At 34.7% G+C, this 19,784-nt stretch overlaps 2 protein-coding genes across 2 annotated transcripts in view; one reads left to right on the top strand and one right to left on the bottom strand.

Moving 5' to 3' along the window:
• The first annotated feature begins 891 nt into the window (after positions 1-891).
• On the top strand, positions 892-5,959 carry ERMN (ermin). The gene is made up of 3 exons (XM_074303412.1): positions 892-1,347; positions 1,744-1,836; positions 4,577-5,959. The coding sequence occupies exons 1-3, from the start codon at positions 1,104-1,106 to the stop codon at positions 5,101-5,103; spliced, it is 864 nt and encodes a 287-aa protein (XP_074159513.1). The 5' UTR covers positions 892-1,103; the 3' UTR covers positions 5,104-5,959.
• An 11,188-nt stretch (positions 5,960-17,147) lies between these two features.
• GALNT5 (polypeptide N-acetylgalactosaminyltransferase 5) overlaps positions 17,148-19,784 on the bottom strand; it is a 63,979-nt gene continuing 61,342 nt past the window's right edge. Inside the window, exon 10 of the mRNA XM_074303413.1 lies at positions 17,148-18,226. Coding sequence (XP_074159514.1) covers positions 18,086-18,226 — 141 coding nt within the window. The 3' untranslated portion in view covers positions 17,148-18,085. The remainder of the gene's footprint in view (positions 18,227-19,784) is intronic.

A 19,784-nucleotide genomic window follows, 5' to 3' on the forward strand; every position in this document is an offset into this window, starting at 1 on the left:
CTATGGGGAGTGGGTATGCATATATATATATATATATATATATATATATATATATATATATATATATATATATTCACATGTACTTATATAGGAATGATATAACATAATATGATTTATTTATGATATAATGTTTGTCTATGTGAATATATGTGCATAGATTTATTATGGAAACAAACACAAAATAGACAAAAATAATATGCAACATAGCATTTTAAAATTTACAGAGCACTTTACCTATATATTGATGCCCTTGATCTGCAAAATTGATACTATATGATGGGGAAAAGAACTTGTAAAAAAAAATGCTACTTGAATTATGGAATTTTTGGTGTCAGCATGTAACTAAAAAAGAATAATGTTAAGGGAAGAATAGAGATCCTTTTCTTAAACCTCCAAATCACATTATATATAAGTGGCTGTGTAGGTCACCTATACAGAAGGCCAACACTGTGTAAGCTGGTTTTATTCTTCAGTGATTAGCAAAAGAAGCTATTGTCTACTCAAAAACATCTGAGGTTTACTAGAACAAAACCTGCCTGGAAATATTAAGCTGGTTACCCAGCACTAAAATGAATTAAGGTGGTCATTCTTTTTGGATTAAAGCTGTGGAACAATTGTGGGTCCTGTTACAAGGGGAATAACAAAAGACTATTATAACAAGGGGCACAAATCTTGGTTCATTGCAGGGCCGGCCATGTTGAAAAGCCTGTTTTGCATGCTAACACAAAAGCCTGATTGCTTCAGATGTTTACGTAAATTAAAATATTGCTGCTTAATTAGTCAAATGGGAGGACCAAGCAACACTGAGGGTGCTGATTGGCTAATTTTTTGCAAAGAAGAGGTTGTTAAATCTTAGACAAATCCTATCTTTTTTTTATTCTGTTGTGTAGTTTGGGAGAGGATATCTTAAGGGGAAAAGAAGATTATTAAACACTGTAGAAAAATATAATGAGATAGGCAGGAAAGTTTACAATTTATATTTCCTGGCATACTTCTTCAAGAAAATTTCTAGGATATTACAAGAGGAATCAGTCTACCAAGGGGAGTCATTACTTTTACTTATTTTCAAAATTTTCTAAATTGTTGGTCTTTCCTGGAAAATCATGACAGAAGTTTCAAAGGTATCCAGCCTGACTGGGTACAATGGGGACATGTCACCTGAAAAAGAGATCACTGAAATTAGTGATGAGGTTTTTGTCCCTGATGACCTCAGCAAATGCCATGATGAAGATGTAAGTCTTGAAGGGTCTTTCTCCAAAGGAAATCAAGAAGAAAGCAAATATTCTCAAGTAAGCATGATCCGCAGAGATTTGGCTTGGTCTTTGGAAGAGCAGAAGCATCGAGAAGGTACATTGTCACTTAAATGATTTTGCTTATTTTAATTTGAAAACTTGAGGGCACACACAGACACCTTCTTTTACACTTTGTTAGAATAGTAGAAAAGAGCAATGTATGTGAGAATTTAAGTAACTTTTGTAGCCAGATCAAATGATTCAGAATTTGACTACTTTCTGTGTTAACTATGACAACATGCTTGGAGGATGTCAGAATGAATGTTTCTATAATAAGCAAGGACATTTTGAAGTCAGATGAAAACTTAAATGAATTTTTTGAGAAATTATCTGGAAAAGGAAAATGTGACTTTTAGTCATAATAAGAAAGCCACTTTGTTGGGGCTTTTTAGTAACTTCAATTCCATTTCAACTGTCATAATTCTTGTATTCCTCTTGTATCTTTCTTAAGAAAAAATAGAGGAGGACAACTTTACTGTTCACAAGAGAATAGCAAGTTTCTCCCTCAAGGAAACAGGAGCTGATGAAATGACATCAGAGGAAGGTAATGAGAACTCACACTTTGTACACAATATTCTGACTGAATATAGGGAACAGCTTTGCATGGACTATTGGAAGGATATGTGGGTGTATGTGTGGGGGAGAAAAGCAATTTAGGAAATACATCCAAACTCTTGAGACTGCTGGAGGCAGATAAGTCAGTCATAATTTATCAGTCAGTTCCACCTTAGAAAACATCCCAGGGAGTTCAGGACCCAGATTGCATGGATTAGTATAGTAGACTGAAATGTTCTGTACTGGAAGGGTATGATATTTGTCCATTCAGCTGACATTTATTTTTCATTCACAATCTCAAAATCTGTACCATACATGCAAGGGAATGTAAATAGATCTTTAATTTGCCTTGCCTTACAAGTCAAGAATTGACATATAATTTGGAGTAACTGTATACACATACATCTTTTTGGTTTTTTTTAAGGGTTAGTTCAAAATAGTCACTTAAATCCTGTCAAAAAATCTTAAGATGACCAGCCTCTTTGTGGGTGGGAAGATTAAAAAATATTATCATACCTTATATTTCAACAAACTCGATAGCCCAGTATACACTGAATCCTCTAGGAGTCTCTTCTATTTAGGAAGACATCTATATTCAAGACATGTTCTCTTATAAGTGCACAATAAAATCTAGTAAGTAGTCTTTCACACACCCTGACTCTCAGCCACCAGCATTTTATCTCAAAGTTGCAGGCAGCTTTTAGTGCCTAGCCAATTTACTCTAATTAATACCTAGGACCCCAAAGGCAAAACATTGAATAGGCCGTTTGTTGAGAAATTAGAGCATCATTTAAAATAGAGATGTGTTAACAAGGACAAGGATGTGATAGCCATTTAAATGTAGTTTACCACATTTTCAGGGGTGAAGCAGCATGGAATGGGCTCTCTGGGATGCTGGGGGGAATGACATACACTTGCAATGAACCTGAGTGATGACTGAAGATAGCAATTGCTCTTGGGAGGGGAAAGAGCATATACTGCACTGTGGCTTATGAAGGAGGGAAGACTTCAGGAAGCAGAAACAACATCTCTTCAGAGTTTATTTAAAGGTTTCATATACTCTCTAAGAGGAAATATAGTTTGCCACATAAAGGACTCGGCAGTTGACTATCAAGTCAGTGTGTCCATAGCAAAACTCGTTTCTAATGACTCTGGATTTGTTTTGAATCTGCTTTTCTATCAGATTATTTCCCTTGTAGTTAACACCCTTTTTCTCATCTTCTTTCTCCAAAGGTCCCAAGCATTCAGGTTGCTTGAATGAAAGTCACATTTGGAGTAATGAATCTCTTTTTTAAAAGCTCTGATTGGCAAACCTTATGGGAAGCATTATATTACTATTTGTTCACTTTCACATTGCTCTGGTAACATAAGAAAGCAATACTTGGATTCTTAAAGTAGGCGGGCTCTTGGTATTTCTTAAAATATCAATTTTCCTTTTTAGGGGAATACTTAGTTGTTTTAAATTCTAGAGCTATGGATTTTTTTCCTATCATCTTTCTTATAGTAAAAAAAAAAAAATCCATTAAAATAAACCTGCAGAGTGATTATTGCCATAGAATTATAAATAAGAAAAATGCTTAAAGAAACTATTCAGGAAGAATGTAATTTAAAGCCAAGAAAAATCTTTTCCCATGAGGGAAAGAAACCTTGCTCTGCCCATTGTGCTAATGGTGATTTCCCCCCCCCTCTCCCCCAGGTATATAAGGTGAGAGTGGGAAAATAAGATAATAAGGGAACACTTAGGAATAGAGATAAGATCACAGATTTAGAACAGATAGGATCTCCACTTTTATCTAGTTTAAGCTTCTCAACCTTTCTGATTGGATTTACCACATCAATTGGTTGTTGTGGTATTATATGGATACATTCCAATTATGACAGTGAAATCAGGCTAAAATATGACTTTCCTAGAGAGTGATATTGCTGTTTTAAGCTGAATTGGGCATTAGATGTGATTTTGTGCTAGCTGTTGTGGGTCACTAAAATTATGGATTCCATAATTTTATTCCAAGTATCTTTTTGCAGCTGCGTCAGACTTTTGTACTCAGCTATTTTAGATCAGACAGGAAGCAGTGGGGCATAGTGGGAAGAGTGCCATCTGCAAGGCTAGATATCTACTGAGGTTCCTTCTAGTTTTACCTCCATTATTTTATCATCAATTATAGGGAGAAAGAAATAAAACTAGGGATGGGTGACTAGGGCTTGTCTATAGGCTGCCAAATTTAAAGGGCTTTAACAATACTTTTAGTCTTTCAGCAAATAGAAAATAAAACAACAACAACAAAAATAGCTTATCATCTTGTTACCTGGAATAATTTGTAAAAATAGAAAGCTAACAGTTGACACATTGACACTCTTTCCTCTGCAAAAGCCCATAGGGTTATAGAAATACTTGTTTAATTCAATTGAATGCAGTCTTTGTCCATTCTTCTTGGGACAGTGCTGGAATGACTTGTGACTTTTGCACAAAATATTCTAGTTATTGCTCTAGTGTGAGTCTTTGAGAATAGAGATGTGCAAAACCAGTATCAGAGGTGAAACCTCTCCTCCCTAAAAACCAACCTTTCCCCCTCTCCCTATGGACATTGATGTTTCAAATGTTTAAAAAAATAAATATGTTTCATCTCTTCTCTACCCTAACTAGACTTTCATATCACTAGATACAACAGATAGTAATGGCAGGTATTTTATATATAGCACATCTCATCTCCCAATTGATTTTACTATAGGACTTCAGTGGGAGAAGATTCCTCCACATGGAAAAGTCCAGGAAACAAGACAGAAGGAAGTCGACCCTGAGAAGCTTCTAGAAAGAAGAGATGATGAAGTTAGGAAAGATGAGGAATTCCAAGTAGCAGAAGCAAGCTTGAAGTGGCTGGGATCTCGGCAACCCAATAAAGATGGAATGATGATATCCAAACAGGATGAGGAAATAGAAGATGGTGAGCAGGAGATAGATAATGATAATGACAATGGTGATGAAGATGAAGAAGAAGATGAAGTACGATTGATAGAATTCAAGAAAGGAAATGGAGGAGCTTCTCACTTCAAGGAGGAAGGCGATGTTAGTGAGGATTCCCCTTTGAGCAGCCCCAGTTCACATCCTATGACACCAGAGGAATTGCTGGCCTTGGGAAAGAAGAATGATATTTCCAGACATACTTATTCAAGATACAATACAATATCATATCGGAAAATCAAAAAGGGGAACACAAAGCAGAGAATTGATGAATTTGAGTCCATGTTGCATTTATAATTTACTTTCTCAAGACATTTCATTGTCCATCTTACTTTAGTCATCTTTTTTCCCCCTCATGTATAATTTCATAATATCTGCAGGAAGTTTAACCTCGTTTTTCATTTGAAAATTGGGTACAACTAGTCATTGGAAAAAAAAAACTCCAGTTTAGTCATCTTAAATCAAGCAGCATTAGATTTTTCACTTATATAACAGGATTTATACAGTTTAAAACTTTACTAATTCATCATTCTGTACATCAAGAACCACAAATATCTGGCTGCCTAATTGGGAAGGATAAGAAGTGAAATAATCAAAGGAACAAGATGGCTCTACAAAGACTACATTTGTGCCTTGAAGTCTTTACACTTGTGAATCTAAAGAACTTGGGAAACCCAATATTAAATTTTAGGAATTTAAAATTGTGGGATAGTACAAATGAAGCACATTGTTTCATAGAATCATTTAAAAAATATTGAAGGTCTCTTCTTCCTTCTCTCATGTTGTCTTCCCGTGATGTAAAACTGTTATCTTGGATTTCTGAACAGTGAAAATTCTATATGCCCAGTCCCTTCGTGTTACCATTCATTGTGTCCCCTCGCTGGTGGGGCTGAGCAGCTGTCAACCGGGAGAGTTCCGTTTGGTAAATGTTGGTATTATGTTCACCATTGAATCCATCTCATTGTAAGGCTGATGTATTGGGACAGGAGAGCAGAGAAGTGGGCATCAGACCAAAGAATTACATTGAATGTTTTCACTTCTGTGGGAGTGTTTTTGTTTTGTTTTGTTTATCTATAAAATCTTTGCTAGTTAGTTACATTCCCTTCAAACAAAGATGAAAATATTAGCATGATTAAAAAAAAAAAAAAAAAAAGCCTGTCTTTAGTACTGTGCATCCACTCATTAACATGGACATTTTGAATTGGAAAACTTTGGAAATTTTTTATGTCACTTAACCCAATTTTATTATTTATCATGAGAATGGAAATCTTAGCATTTTCAAAATAGTATCTGAGTGAATATTTTCAGTGACATTTTTTGCTGATATCTGAAGTTAATAAGCAAATGGGATGTTTAACTTAATCTTGAGTTGTTCTTTTTATCCTTCTCAGAGTTTGGGGATCCAAAATTTGGAATATCAGTAATTCTGATGTGCATGTATATGGTGTGTGTGTGTGTGTGTGTGTGTGTGTGTGTGTGTGTGTGTGTGAGAGAGAGAGAGAGAGAGAGAGAGAGAGAGAGAGAGAGAGAGAGAGAGAGAGAGAACAAGAGAGACAGAGAGAGAGAGAGAGAACAAGAGAGACAGAGAGAGAGAGAGAAAACAAGAGAGACAGAGAGAGAGAGAGAGAGAGAGAGAGAGAACAAGAGAGACAGAGAGAGAGAGAGAGAGAGAGAGAGAGAGAGAGAGAGAACAAGAGAGACAGAGAGAGAGAGAGAGAGAGAACAAGAGAGAGAGAGAGAGAGAGAGAGAGAGAGAGAGAGAGAGAGAGAGAGAGAGAGAGAGATAGCAGAAAACCCAGAGAATAGCTCTATTAGTTTAGGACTATTTTGATCTGAGTTTTTAAATTTTGTTTTGTTTTGCTTGAGGCTTCAGTAAATATAATCCTGGATTTTCTGCTCCATATAACAGGCATCTATTTTGGAGCTGCCACTTAAAGACAATTCCTTATTGTTTAAATGTAATACAGCTCTCATTGTTCAACAATTCAACAATTTGTTTATCTCCTTTTCAGTTTGGGAAAATCCCAGGGTTTGCGGTATATAGAGTCTTGTTTATATGCAGTCAACTCCCATTCACTTTCATTACATTTTCATTGAATTCTTGTCTTAAAACAAAGCTTTATGTAGCATTATATGCTGTTTGAAAAGTGAATTCAGTGACTACACAGACCAAATTGGTAGTGTTAGTGTCCATAGTCCTCTACTTATCCTTTTGAAGAAGGCGAATTCAACAGGGTATTCAAATGTTCTCTGATTTCAATAATAAATATTTCCAAAAGCCTTTATTAGGCTTCTGTCAGTATAAGACATCCTTGAAAGTGCCCCAAGATATGCATCATCCTGATTTCAAGGAGATTGTGATATAATGGGAGTGGGGATGAAGTCATAGGATTTACAAATTTAGAGCTATAAAGGAATTTAGAAGCTAATTAATCCAATTCTTTTATTTATAGTTGAACAAACAAGCAGAAAGTTGGAAGGAATTAGGGAAGGCTCCATTTCAAAGGTAACACCTAATTTGAACCTTCACAGAAGGTGGAGTTCACAGGTACCTTTAGTAATGACTCCTGGAAATAGAATAAGTAGTTTTTGTGCATATGATTTTGGGATTTAGGGGGAAAATTATAAAATTAGGTCTCCAGTGACAAATCCAAGTGGAGACCCAAATTAATTTTGTGATTAACTTGATTCTGATTTATTTCATTCAAATTCTAGGGAAAAAATCATCCCCCCCCCCCAGATTTCTATTTCACTTTGTAGCATAATGTAAGACTAGTCTTCAATGTTGCTGACCTATCACTATTAGGATATAAATATGACTAGTTCCAGTAGAAGTGATTGGTTTGTATGGAACCATCCTCATGTTACTTTTGTTACCAGTAGCACTTGTAAAATGATGGAACTAAGTTTGTGGCCATGGAACAAAACAAAGTTTACATGGAAAGTCTAATTCATAACACTGGCTTCATCAGCTCTCTCCTCTAATCAAGGAAGATAACCACTGAGGACAATTTTGTCTATTGCTATCTAGTTACCGGATGTGTATAACTAGTGAACTTTTAATATTTCTGTAGGTTAATGTGGTCTTGTGGATGAATAGGTAATACTGTTCATTACAAATGCTCTTCTATATCACTGCTCACTACAATACAGGAATTACTGCCATCTTTGACTAAGACCATAGATTTTAATGACCCTAGATAACCAGTGGATATTTGACTTTCTCCAGGAAACTATATTCTTGGAAGGAAGGTGTCTCACTTTGAAAACCTCAGATGAAGCAAAGAAAATCTCCTCCTTTCCGTCTTTTCTAGCACAAACTACAGGAACTAGGGAGAAAAGCTCTTGGTTTTCAATGTAGAAGGAAAGCTGGCTCACTTTGGGCCTGATGATGTTTCTAATAAGATTTAGAAACTGGAGCAAACATGAATTAACAACAATGTTTTATTTTTCTGTCAATATAAAATCTGCCTCATCAAATATTTTCATTGGAACAAAAAATACCATTATATTAACAGTTCAAATAAAGAAATGCTTTGTTTACTCTGTATTAAATAATGTCTTTATGTTTCTGAATATAGATCTTGGTCTCTTTTACTATCTTTTGGTGTTCTATAATGCATTAGTTTCTTAAACTCATCAATGAGTGATGGCTAGAAACTATTATACTCTTTTATTTCAAAAAGTTTTATATAATTTATTTTTAAAAGGTTCTTTTATTTCTGTAGAATTATATAAAAATCTTAAGGCTTAAAATATGTCTAGTTTATCAAATCACAGTTTATATACATAACAGAGTTCTATTTTATAGGAACAGTGAAAAATGTTCTTAAACATTTTTTTTATTTCTGATTAAAAATATTTAACATTTTTCTACTTATCAAATTAATGGATTTAAGCAATATTGAAGTTTGAATACTATTCTCATGTGTTTATTTCAAATTATGATACCTTTGGAATATTTTATAATAGTTTTAGTTTTTTAAAGTGATAAAAGAGGAAAAAAACATTTCAAATGAGTAATAATAGAAGTATTTTGGGAAAATGATAAATTACTCAACTAGTTTAAAAAGAAATATACTTGCCCACATTATTAGAGTAACATATGAGCCCACTCACTGTTCTGGAAAAATCAGACAAAATTAGAAAAGTAACAAGACTAAAAAGCAAAAAGGATATCACTGTTCAGAGGGGGAAAAAGGAGTACTATAATAAAATAAATATGAAAAAACCCTGTATAAATGACTGGGAGAAATCAATGTATGACTACTCCATATAGTCAATGAAAACAATGAATCCAGTTTTAAATACCCAAAAAGCTAATGCCATAATCATTTACATTGAAAAAAATACAAAATCAAACTTGTAAGTGTCTGCCTACTGGTAGAGTAGCTGTTCCATTACAGAAAATATCTAGAATATTTGGAAATCTCTCACATTTGTGTATGCTATGACTTGTTTATAACTCAACTCACTGGAGACAAGTGAAATTGTTGTTTTTGGAAATTCACAATTGAACTTCAATCCCCTTTAGTCAATAACGGATAGTAAAATTTGTTTATTTATGTCTTCCTCTCTTCTTTTCTTCCTCCTAGGGAAAACAAATTATAAAATATTCACTTAAATAAAAGCATAAAAGGTATGTACATGAGCGGAACATTATATGGTTACAAAGCTTTCAGTCTCTAATTCTGTTTGAGGAGAACAGCTTATCAGCTTGAGCAGGGACAAGGAAAAAGAAGAAGCTGGCATCATAATTCACAGAGCAGAATAGGGAAATGGTTGCCTTTTTCGCCAGCATCACAGGAGCTGATGCAAGGCTGCACAGCCTTGAATCCATTCATAATGAATGAGACCAATGAGGTTTGTTCTGGCTGAAAATGGCTCAGAAGCTAGTGACCTAATAAAGATAGGAATATAGAGCAATAGCAAAGGTTGATGGCCATGCTGGTTTCACCTTTGTTCTTTCCCTAGGATCAAATGTCAGTCAAGGAGCATTATGGTAGCTGAAGGAAGCATTGTCATCACAGACTGTGGGCACTTCTGCTGGTGTTTCCTAAAAAGGTTTTGGGCATATAGTCCAGCAATCATGAATTTATAGAAGTGAAAAGTAATTTTACAATCCAAAATCCCTATTTGTTGACTGGAGTCAGGGAACTTAAGCACAGGTTGCAGTTATCTAATTTGGGATTGGAAAATTCCTTTTAACTTCCATTAATTTAATCTAAGAGCATGAGCAAGAAGAAGATAAGGAGGAGCTTCTTGACCTTACTCCCTCCTTCTATAAATATTATGTGTGTGTATATGTATACATATATGAATATATATAAAGTGACTGACAGAAAGAGACAAAAGACAGACATCTCTGAGTGATTGGTCAGAGAGAATAAGAGAAGAGTAGAACTTATCTACAGCAATCACCCCATGGTCTCCCTCCAAACACACACTTCTATCATTACCATACATACATGCTTCTTTTTATTAAGCCAGACATGATGAGGAGAAGGGAATAAAGGACTTTTATTCTATTTTCTCCCAAAAATTCCTTCCCCATTCTTCTCCTTTTGAACTATATACACCCACCCCACAATTCCATATGTGTTGTAAAGTAGATCAATAATCATTTATTAAATGCCTGTTCTGCTCTAGGCACTGTGTTATTATTGCGACCACTAAGGCAAAAGATAATCCCTGCTTTCAAAAGACTCACAGTGTAATAGGGATAAACATGAAAATAACTGTGTCCAAACAAGCTATCTATGCAAGATAAATTGGAGATATTTAATAGAGGAAAGACACTAGGGGAATAGAGGATTTGAAAAGGCTACTTGTAAAAGGCAGCATTTTAGCTGATATTTGAAGGAAGGGGAAGGTGAGGAGGGAGACAGTATACCAGATGTGGGAAATGGTGAAAATGCCTGGAGTCTGGAGTGTTAAGTTGAGCAACACAGTTCAATATGATATTGGCCATGCTTGAGAGTTATATCTTAAAGTGCAACTAAATATATAGACACATATACATAAATATGTGTGTGTATATACACATATAGACATATGTGCTTATATAAAATACCTAGACATGTGTATGTCTACACATGTGTGCATATACACAGATATGTGTGTGTATACACTCTTTATTTTGCCATGATCAGGAAACTGGAAGAGAAATTAAAAGTTGGAAAAAAAATAGAGACTTTACCATCTGCTCCACCCTCACTTTAATCTCTTGCATGAGTGCCCTTGGAAATCAATCCAAGATGACCAATAAATAGCATCTTCCTCTGGGTCCCTGTGCATCTCTGAAGCATCATGTTTTCAGAAATCACATTTGACTGGAATAATCGAATACCCAACCAGAACAGAGAGAACTGATTCCTTAGAATCCCTGGGGTATTGCCAGAAGTAAGACATTTTAATATTTAAGTGAACATTTCCCCAATCCAGTAACAAAACTGACAACATGATGTGGTCCTGACATATAACTATTTGTGGCCGTCTGGATGACGACTGATTGAATGTCAGCAAGCAGAAATGAAGAGAATTGATGCTGGTGATGAAACAGGACTGCCACCAACAGCAGCTGTGTCATCTTTTAGCAAATAGCTGTGGGCTAATACTCTGAAAGAAGAGGGAAAATTCAGTCAGACAGCTGAGTTCCAAGCCAGCTGTGAAAGTTGCTGAGGTAAGTTATGATAATTCCTACCAGGCTGTAGCCCTCTTGCTCCAGGCAACAGTATGTTTAAGAGTCCTTTTGAGAAAAACCAAGAATGAATTCATGATGAATCAGGTATTGCTGATTCAAGAGTCAATATCAGTTAGGTTCACATCATATCTCATCTAAGACATTTTAAGATCTTCCTGGAAATATTCAGAAGGTCTCACTCTAACACTGTGTTCAGCACCACCCTTCTAAAAGACAGTGTTATTAGTTATCACAGGCTTATTAAAAAAAAATAATAATAAATAAATAATTTAAAAAAAAAAAAAGGTTCAGGCACGCCTATAATCCCTGCTACTAGAGAGGCAGAGTATAGTGGATCACTTGAACTTGGAAGTTCTGCCCTGCAGTGGATTAAGTCAGTTGGGAGTCTGCAGTATCCAGCTTTAATATGGTGAGACATTGGGAAAAAGAGGGCATCAGGAAGAGTAAAGAAGGAGTAAATAGATTTAAAAAAAAATTAAGCAGGTCAGACTTCCTATGCAGCCAGTAGGGAAAATTGGGTGCAAGGGTAGTTGCTATATACTTGTCTCCTGAGCACTATAGGGAGACCCAGTCTCAAAAACAACACATAATGAGAAATAAATAAATAAACAAAAAAGGAAAATAAAAGAAAGGCAAGTACAGGGGAAAGAAAAATCTAAAGGTTATGAAAGCTTAGGAATCAATGTCATTGGCATTAAGCTTACTAATCACTAATTTGGTTCCTGTTATTGAGCTTTTCTCTAAAACAAATCAACAAAGGTCACACCTAGGAGGAGCTAAGCTGAATGATTCTGGGACCATGCAGCTTTATCATTATAATTTTTCACTCTGGCAAAATGCCTCCTTCCTCCTCCCCCTATTATAATCAAATAAATATTACTGTTGTTTTTTAAAAGACTGTGTCAATTTACTTCCCAGCTATATCGTTCAGGCATTCATCAAGTGTTTGTTTATTATTTGCTTATTCTGTGCCAGATACTGGGGATACAAAATAAGAAAAAAGACTATCTTCAAAGAATTGACATCCTAATGGAGGAAGCGAGCATACTAATAAATAACTAGATGCACATAATAAATAACTAGATGCACAGAGGCTATATATTTAGAGTTAATAGAAAAGTAATCTCATAGATGACATTAGCAGGGAACCCAGAAAGTCCTTGAGCTAAAGGTAGGACTTAAGTTGAGTCTTGAGAAAAGTCAGGAAAAATAGGAGACAAAGGTAAGGAAGAAGAGTATTCTTTTTCATATGGAGGAAAGTCCATTCAAAGGCACAAATATAGGAAATGGGACATTGAATATAGCAAGTGTGACTGTATTATTGTGTGCTTTGGAGAAGTGTAAAGTTGAAATGTGGGGAAGGGACAAGTTGCGAAGAATTTTAAAAGACAAATTGAGAATTATATTTGATTCTGAAGGTCAGAGGGATCCAATGGTCTTTACTAAGTTAGAGGGTGGGGTTGACATAATCAAACCAATACTTTAGGAAAATCCCTTTAGAAAATGAGTGGTAGATATATTGGAGTGGAGAAAGACATGGGTTGTAAGGTTAAGTAGAAGTCTATTTTAATAGACCAAGTGATGAGTGATAATAAACACCATGGTGGTTGGCTGAATGTATGAAAAGTAGTGGACCTATGGGAACAACATTGTTAAAACAGAAATGATAAGATTTAGTAACATATATTTGGGATTAGGGAGAATAAGGAATCAAGGATAAACCTGAGTAACTAGGGAAAGGATAATGGTGCCCTCTACAGTGATAGAGAAATTGAGAATTTGAGAAGAGGAGAATTTGAAGAAAAAAATTGAACTTTGTTTTGGGCATGTTGACTTTGAGATGTCTAAAAGACATGGGGTGATGTGGCACTGGGGCTCAGATAACAAATAAGAACTGAATATATATATATATATATATATATATATATATATATATATATATATATATATATATATATATATATATATATATATATATACATATATTCATTGTACCTGGGCATCATCCATAAAGATATGATCATGAAATCTATCGAAAATAATGAGATTGCTACCTTAGATAAAATAGAAGGAAAAGAGAAGAGGACCCAGGACAGTCTGGTGGATACCCATAGTAAGTATGACAAATAAAAATCCAGCAAAGGAGACTGAAGAGCACTCAGAAAGTAAGAGAACAAAGAAAGAGTAGGATCACAAAAATCTACAAATACTAAAGGTTGCAAAGATCAAGTAAGTTGAAAATAGAGAAAAGACCATTAAATTTACCAATTAAGAAATCATTAGTTGCTTTGTTGGTGGAGTTGTGAAACAATATAACCATTTGGAGAACAATTTGGAACTATAAGCAAAAAGCCATCAAAGTGTGTATAGTCTGATCCAGCAGTGTCCTACTGGGTATGTATTTCAAAGAGATCATAAAAGAGAGAAAAGGACTCACATGTACAAAAGTATTTGTAGCAGCTTTTTTTTTTGTGGTGACAATGAATTGGAAATTGCATGGATGTACATCACTTGGGGAATGGCTGAATAAATTATTGTATATGAAGGTAATGTACTATTATTGTTTGATAAGAAATGATCAGCAGGATGATTTCAGAAAGTCCTGGAGAGACTGAATCTAAGTGAAGGGAGTAGAACCAAAAGAACATTGTACACAATAATAAATTTATGTGATGATCAACTGTAATGCACTTGACTCTTTTTAACAGTGAGGTTATTCAAGGCAGTTCCAATAGATTTATGATGGAAAGTGCCATCTGTATCCAGAGAGAGAACTATGAAGACTGAATGTAGATCAAAATTTAGTATTTTCACATTTTTTGTTTGTTGCTGTTGTCATCTGATTGTTGTTTTTTCTCATGTGTTTTTCCCTTTTGATTTTTCTTGCACATGACAAATATGTAAATATGTTTAGAAGAATTGCATATGTTTAACCAATATTAGAATATCTATTGTTTGAGGAAGGAAAATTTAAAACACAAGGTTTTGCGAAGGTGATTGTTGAAAAGTGATTTTGAATGTATTTGGAAAAATAAAATGTTATTAAAAGTCAAAAAAGAGAAATCATTTGTAATATTAGAGAGAAAAATTTTGTTGAATGAAAAAGTTCAGAAATTAGATCACAGCATATTAAAGAAGAAAATAAGAGGAAGTTGAAGCACTTGTGTAGATAGCTTTCTCAGGAGTTTAATGGAGAAGACTGAAGACATATATGTCAGGAACTACTGGGGTGGTCTGATGAAGGGATGCTCTTTTATTTTTTTTTTAGGATGAGAAAAAAATAAATACATAGGCATCAGGAAGAAAACTGATAGAAAGGGGAGAGAAGATGGCTAAGTATCATAGAGCATCTATTGCAGAACATAAAAGGGAATGGGATCATTGGTGCTTGTAGAGAGGTTGGCCATGGTTATGGAGAAGCAGTACCTCTTCATCTGAAACAAGATTGAAGGAAGAAGCAATTGGGGAAGATGTGTGAGTGATGGAAGGAACAAGGAGGGAAAAGAGGGACAACTCCATAGAAGGCCTTAATTTTTTTAAATGAATGTAATAGAAGTTCCTCAGGAGAGAAAGGGATGATACCATGGGAGGTTTGAGGAGAGACAAGATTTGGAATAGCTGCTAGAGAGTGTAATAAACAATTAGTTAATGAAAAGCAGAATGTTTGCCTTAAATAATGAAGTCTCAGTTGTCATTAATTAACATAAATTTATAGGATCCATTCCTCATCTTTGTGGATTCTCAGACCATAACTTCTCTTTCTAATTTTTTTTCTAGCTGCTCCCTTCATGTGTTGTCTTATTTATAATAATAAAAGCTCCTTCAGGATAAGGACTGCCTTGATAGAACTACTGAGCAAGAATGAAAAAAAAAAATTTTTTTAGGATCTAAAGTATATGAAAAAAACAAATATAACATGTATTTTTTTAAAAAATCCCCTATAGCATTTTCAGTTTGGACTTTGATTTATCTTTGTATGATAGATATGCTAATGTAAAATCAGGAATAAGTTTACAGTGACTAAAAATTGCTTTGTACAAAATGTCTAAACATCTTAGGCTGTGCTTCCTGTTGGTACCATTATCATAATTCAAGTCCTTCTGAAAATAAAGTGGAATTTTCTTCAAAAAGTGTGCTTTTTAATATGAATTAAATTTATATAGACAGAAACAATAATAATAGCTTGAAACATTTCACAGTTTACTTGAAATGGCCTAATGACATGAGACACCCAGACAGCATGTTCCTTTTGGTCAGTAACTCAGAGATTCTTTTGGTGACTGGCATACACTTTCTCCATATGGCTTTGTGTTTTGAGATGAGTTTCTTATTTTTCAGTCCTTGTCTGTGATTTCATCTGATGTCAATTATTTCAAAGTGTTCCATGAAGTACTGAGGAAGCTGACTTCTCTGACTAGCTTTGCCTCAACACTTGTGTGCAGCTACTTTAAAAAGTGAGTCAGATTTAAAGATGAATTTTACAATCAATTCAGCTTATATTGGAGTTCTATCATCTGAACCCAGAGTCATAACTACAATTTTTTGTTCCCCCAACACAAATAAAAGGGATAGACAAAGAGGATAGATAGGTAGAGGGCAGGGAAACATCACAGATTCTCTTCTGGTAGAGGACTATTTCAACTATTCTTGCTAATTAAGTGGAAAGCTTGTTGTTTCTATGCTGGCAATAGACAGTAAGCACTTATAAATTAAGTGCTGGGGATATAACTCAAGTTGCCACACTCTAGTTATGTCTCTGATCAAAACAACGGCAAAGCATCATCAGTCTAAGCCTAGTTTTCTCCATACCTCCTAAAAGTTTATGTAACTCATAAAAATTCTGATATGATAATTTATAGTGTAGTATCAAGGATATAAATCTCGGAGGGAGCCAGTATGCACAGAGTATTGGATCTGACTCTATCAACTAATTTTTGATAAAACAGAAAGGCTGAATTCCAAGTCCTTTCCTTTGATCACAGAATATGGAGGGGATAGGTATTTGGGGACAAAGAGAATGCACATGCACATATTGGGAGGACGAAGAGAAAGCATATATTTCTCTTTAAGTGTGTTAGAAATGTACCATGTGTTACTATGTCCATGGAGGACATAATTTAATCTATAATTACCCTAAGTTGTGCTACAATGGAGTTTTATTCTCTGTTATAGTTTCTATTTTGCTGGCTTCAGGCACAGTTGGATTGACTGTCTATTTTAAGATTTGTATGTTTTACCCTGATTTTAAAACTTGACTATTCTTGTAGATTTTGATTTTGCATCAAAAGTACAGTAGTACATTTTTGGTAATCTATACAAAATACAGGACTACCTGAGAAGTTCAGAAGCTTGATTTTGAACAAATAAGTATTTCATTTGTTATTAGCCTTATCAATATCTCCCCCAGCAAGTATTTTTCTCCCATAACCCATAGGCTCATGAATTTTCTTTGTCTGCTTCCTGATGATTAAGACATTCTTTTCTTTCTTATTCCCTTTACTCCATATGCATTATGGATTTTAAAGAGTCCATTATTCCTCACCCTTCTGTGTTTTTGTGAGTCATATTGAATTTCCAACCTGAGAAGATTTTTCAAGATTTTGGGGAGGAGTTTTATTTTTATTTTTGGTAAAAGAACTTTTTCCTTTTAGAGTTCTATTTTCTTTTTCCTTTATTTCAGGTCTCTCCCCACTCCTTATCATGATCATATAATTTATTTTGATTTTATGCCTGAAATTCTTATTTCTAAAATGTGTTATAATCCAATGTGGAATCATAGTCCTGGAAGTGGATGGGTTTTCTATATATTCTTTTTAATTCTTATTATGTGATCTTTAATTCTTTTAAGTTTTAATTCTTTTAAATCCACATTAGCCAAAAGAACTGTGATAATGGCCACAGATATCCAAGTGAAATTTGAAGGACAAAGAGTAGTAGGAGATTAATTAAACATTTGAAGATCCTTTCTTTGCCAATAGTATCATAGAATCATGGCCTAAGAAAGGAAACAAAGCTAACTAGTCCACTTGCTTTCAAAACCACTCTTAAAGTATTTCAAATTGACATAAACATCTGAAGTCATCCTAGACAGAGAAACTCAGGTGATAAACCAATTTTTGTTTGAGATAAGAAAGGCAGTCAGAAATGAAGAGTAGGCTAATATTAATAATCTTTGGTTATCATCAAAGGCCCTTACAGTACTACCAAAATCACCAAATAATTTCTCACAGAACCATGGATTTCCTCCACAGTTAATTCTAGAATTAAATCTAATCATGCATCAGTCTTCTGGAGAAAGTCTGTAGGGAGCAGATGATGAAATGTTAGCAAGATTGAGTGAGAAAGGCATATTCAGTGTTGTGAAATATTGAAGAAGGGCCCTTGTTCAAAGTTGGAAAACAGTCCCCTGAGTTACCATTAAGTCACATGATACTATCTTGAAGTAGCTTGGACTTTTTCAAATGTCATTAGTGTTGAAATCACCACTGTATAATGTGACATTATTGTCTAGTATCTAGTGTTTAGTGATCTTCACTAGATGAGAACTTCATGATTTGGCTCTGATTATATCCCTCCTCAGCCTATGTAGTAGTTTTCAAATTTCCATTTCTGATATGGATTCATGGGATCACAAACAGTTGCCTTTAGGGTTTTTCCGGAAAGGTTTGCTTCCAAACACTTTAGCTGCTTCCAGTGTTCAAGAATAAGATGATCCATCTAAAGAGAAAAGAGGATTTAGGAATGAGTCACTGAATTCAGTTCAGCAGTCAACATTTACATGGAACTAGAACAATGAAAACAACAAGTAATGAATTTTATCATTCCTAAATATTTCCCCTATCAATTATTCACATACTAATTGCATGGTCTTAAAAAATTTGTAAAAAAACTGCAATTTCTTTTTATCTTGGATCTAAGCTAACTCACCTTTGTCATGTTAAATGATAATTAAAAGCGATTTTTTTGTTGGTGTGAATGATAGCTTCTTCAAAAAAATTATCATAAATGAGATCCCCTACATAGAAAATATGGCAAGATCCATTTGTAGATGGCAACAAAGGAGAAGCTGTTAATTTGCAAATTAAATCCATGCATTAGGATTCTAATTATAAAATGCTAAAATATTATTTTTTTAAATCATGGTATAATGGAAGGTCCTATAGTTGTAGATTCAGAAAACCTGGGTTCAAATGTCATCTCTGGCACTACCTAGGTGACTTTACAAATCTCTTACCCCTTTGGGCCTAGGTTCTGTCCACATCTGTAAAATGAAGGAACTGGACTAAATGGTGTCTGAAGTTTCTTCAAGTCTGTGTCTATGGTCCAATAAGTATATGACCTAGTATGTTTGTATCACAATCTATATGTCATCCTCATGAAACAGATCCAATAGGGCAGAGGTTTATATTATCATTTAATATCTAGTGAAATCTCTCCTTAAATATAGTAAATAATCTACCCATCCTTGCCTGTGGATTTATGCTTTTCAGATTATAATTTTCTCTCAATTATCCACAATAATTACAAGTGGAATCCAAAGGTGCTCTTATTTGGTTTTGAAATAATCTGTAATATTTTATTCAAATTTACCTACTTAATTATGTCTTTTAAAGATAAGTAATATAATTAATTTGCATTATTTGAGTATATACTGGCTGGCATTGGTATGGATAGGAAAGAAATGGTGTGGGAATGATTGGTGTGTGAGGAAGTTAGTCTATGATAAAAAACAAAATCCTCATGGACAATCCAATGGGATGTCCCATGTGTTGATATTTAAGAACTGATTGTCTAAATATTTCTCACTTTACCAACACTCAATTTGTGCATAATACATGCACATTTTCAGAGTGGGAAGGAAGCCTGAGCTTAGTGTTGCAATGACTTTTGTGGAGACAACTTCAGCTTTTGATCCATAATTCACAACAATCCAGTGATGGACAGAGATGGATTCTTTTTGCTGCCTTACAAAGGAGCCTTCTTTTATACAATATGATGGAGTTGGGGGCGGAGCCAAGATGGCGGAGAAGAAACACACGACTCAGTGAACGTCCTCACTCCCTCACAACCAATTAGATAAATTAAGTCTCAGAATTAGCTCAGGACTGATAGATACCACAAGGACTGGAAGCACGACTTACCAGCTGAAGAGAATCTGGAGTTTCAACAGGAAAGGTCAGTTCTCAGGGGAGGAATAAGAAAGACCAGCACAGACGGTGGGGTAGGGGCACACTGCGCCCATTGCGCTGGGAAGGGCTCTGGGATCAGAGAAGCC

Source organism: Sminthopsis crassicaudata, chromosome 3, assembly GCF_048593235.1.
Source record: "Sminthopsis crassicaudata isolate SCR6 chromosome 3, ASM4859323v1, whole genome shotgun sequence".
NCBI classification, from domain to species: domain Eukaryota; kingdom Metazoa; phylum Chordata; class Mammalia; order Dasyuromorphia; family Dasyuridae; genus Sminthopsis; species Sminthopsis crassicaudata.

Coding starts and splice junctions, on each gene's coding strand:
- ERMN (XM_074303412.1), top strand. CDS start 1,104: ATGACAGAAGTTTCAAAGGTATCCAGCCTGACTGGGTACAATGGGGAC. Junction 1,348..1,743: donor AGAGCAGAAGCATCGAGAAG/GTACATTGTCAC, acceptor ATCTTTCTTAAG/AAAAAATAGAGGAGGACAAC. Junction 1,837..4,576: donor TGAAATGACATCAGAGGAAG/GTAATGAGAACT, acceptor ATTTTACTATAG/GACTTCAGTGGGAGAAGATT.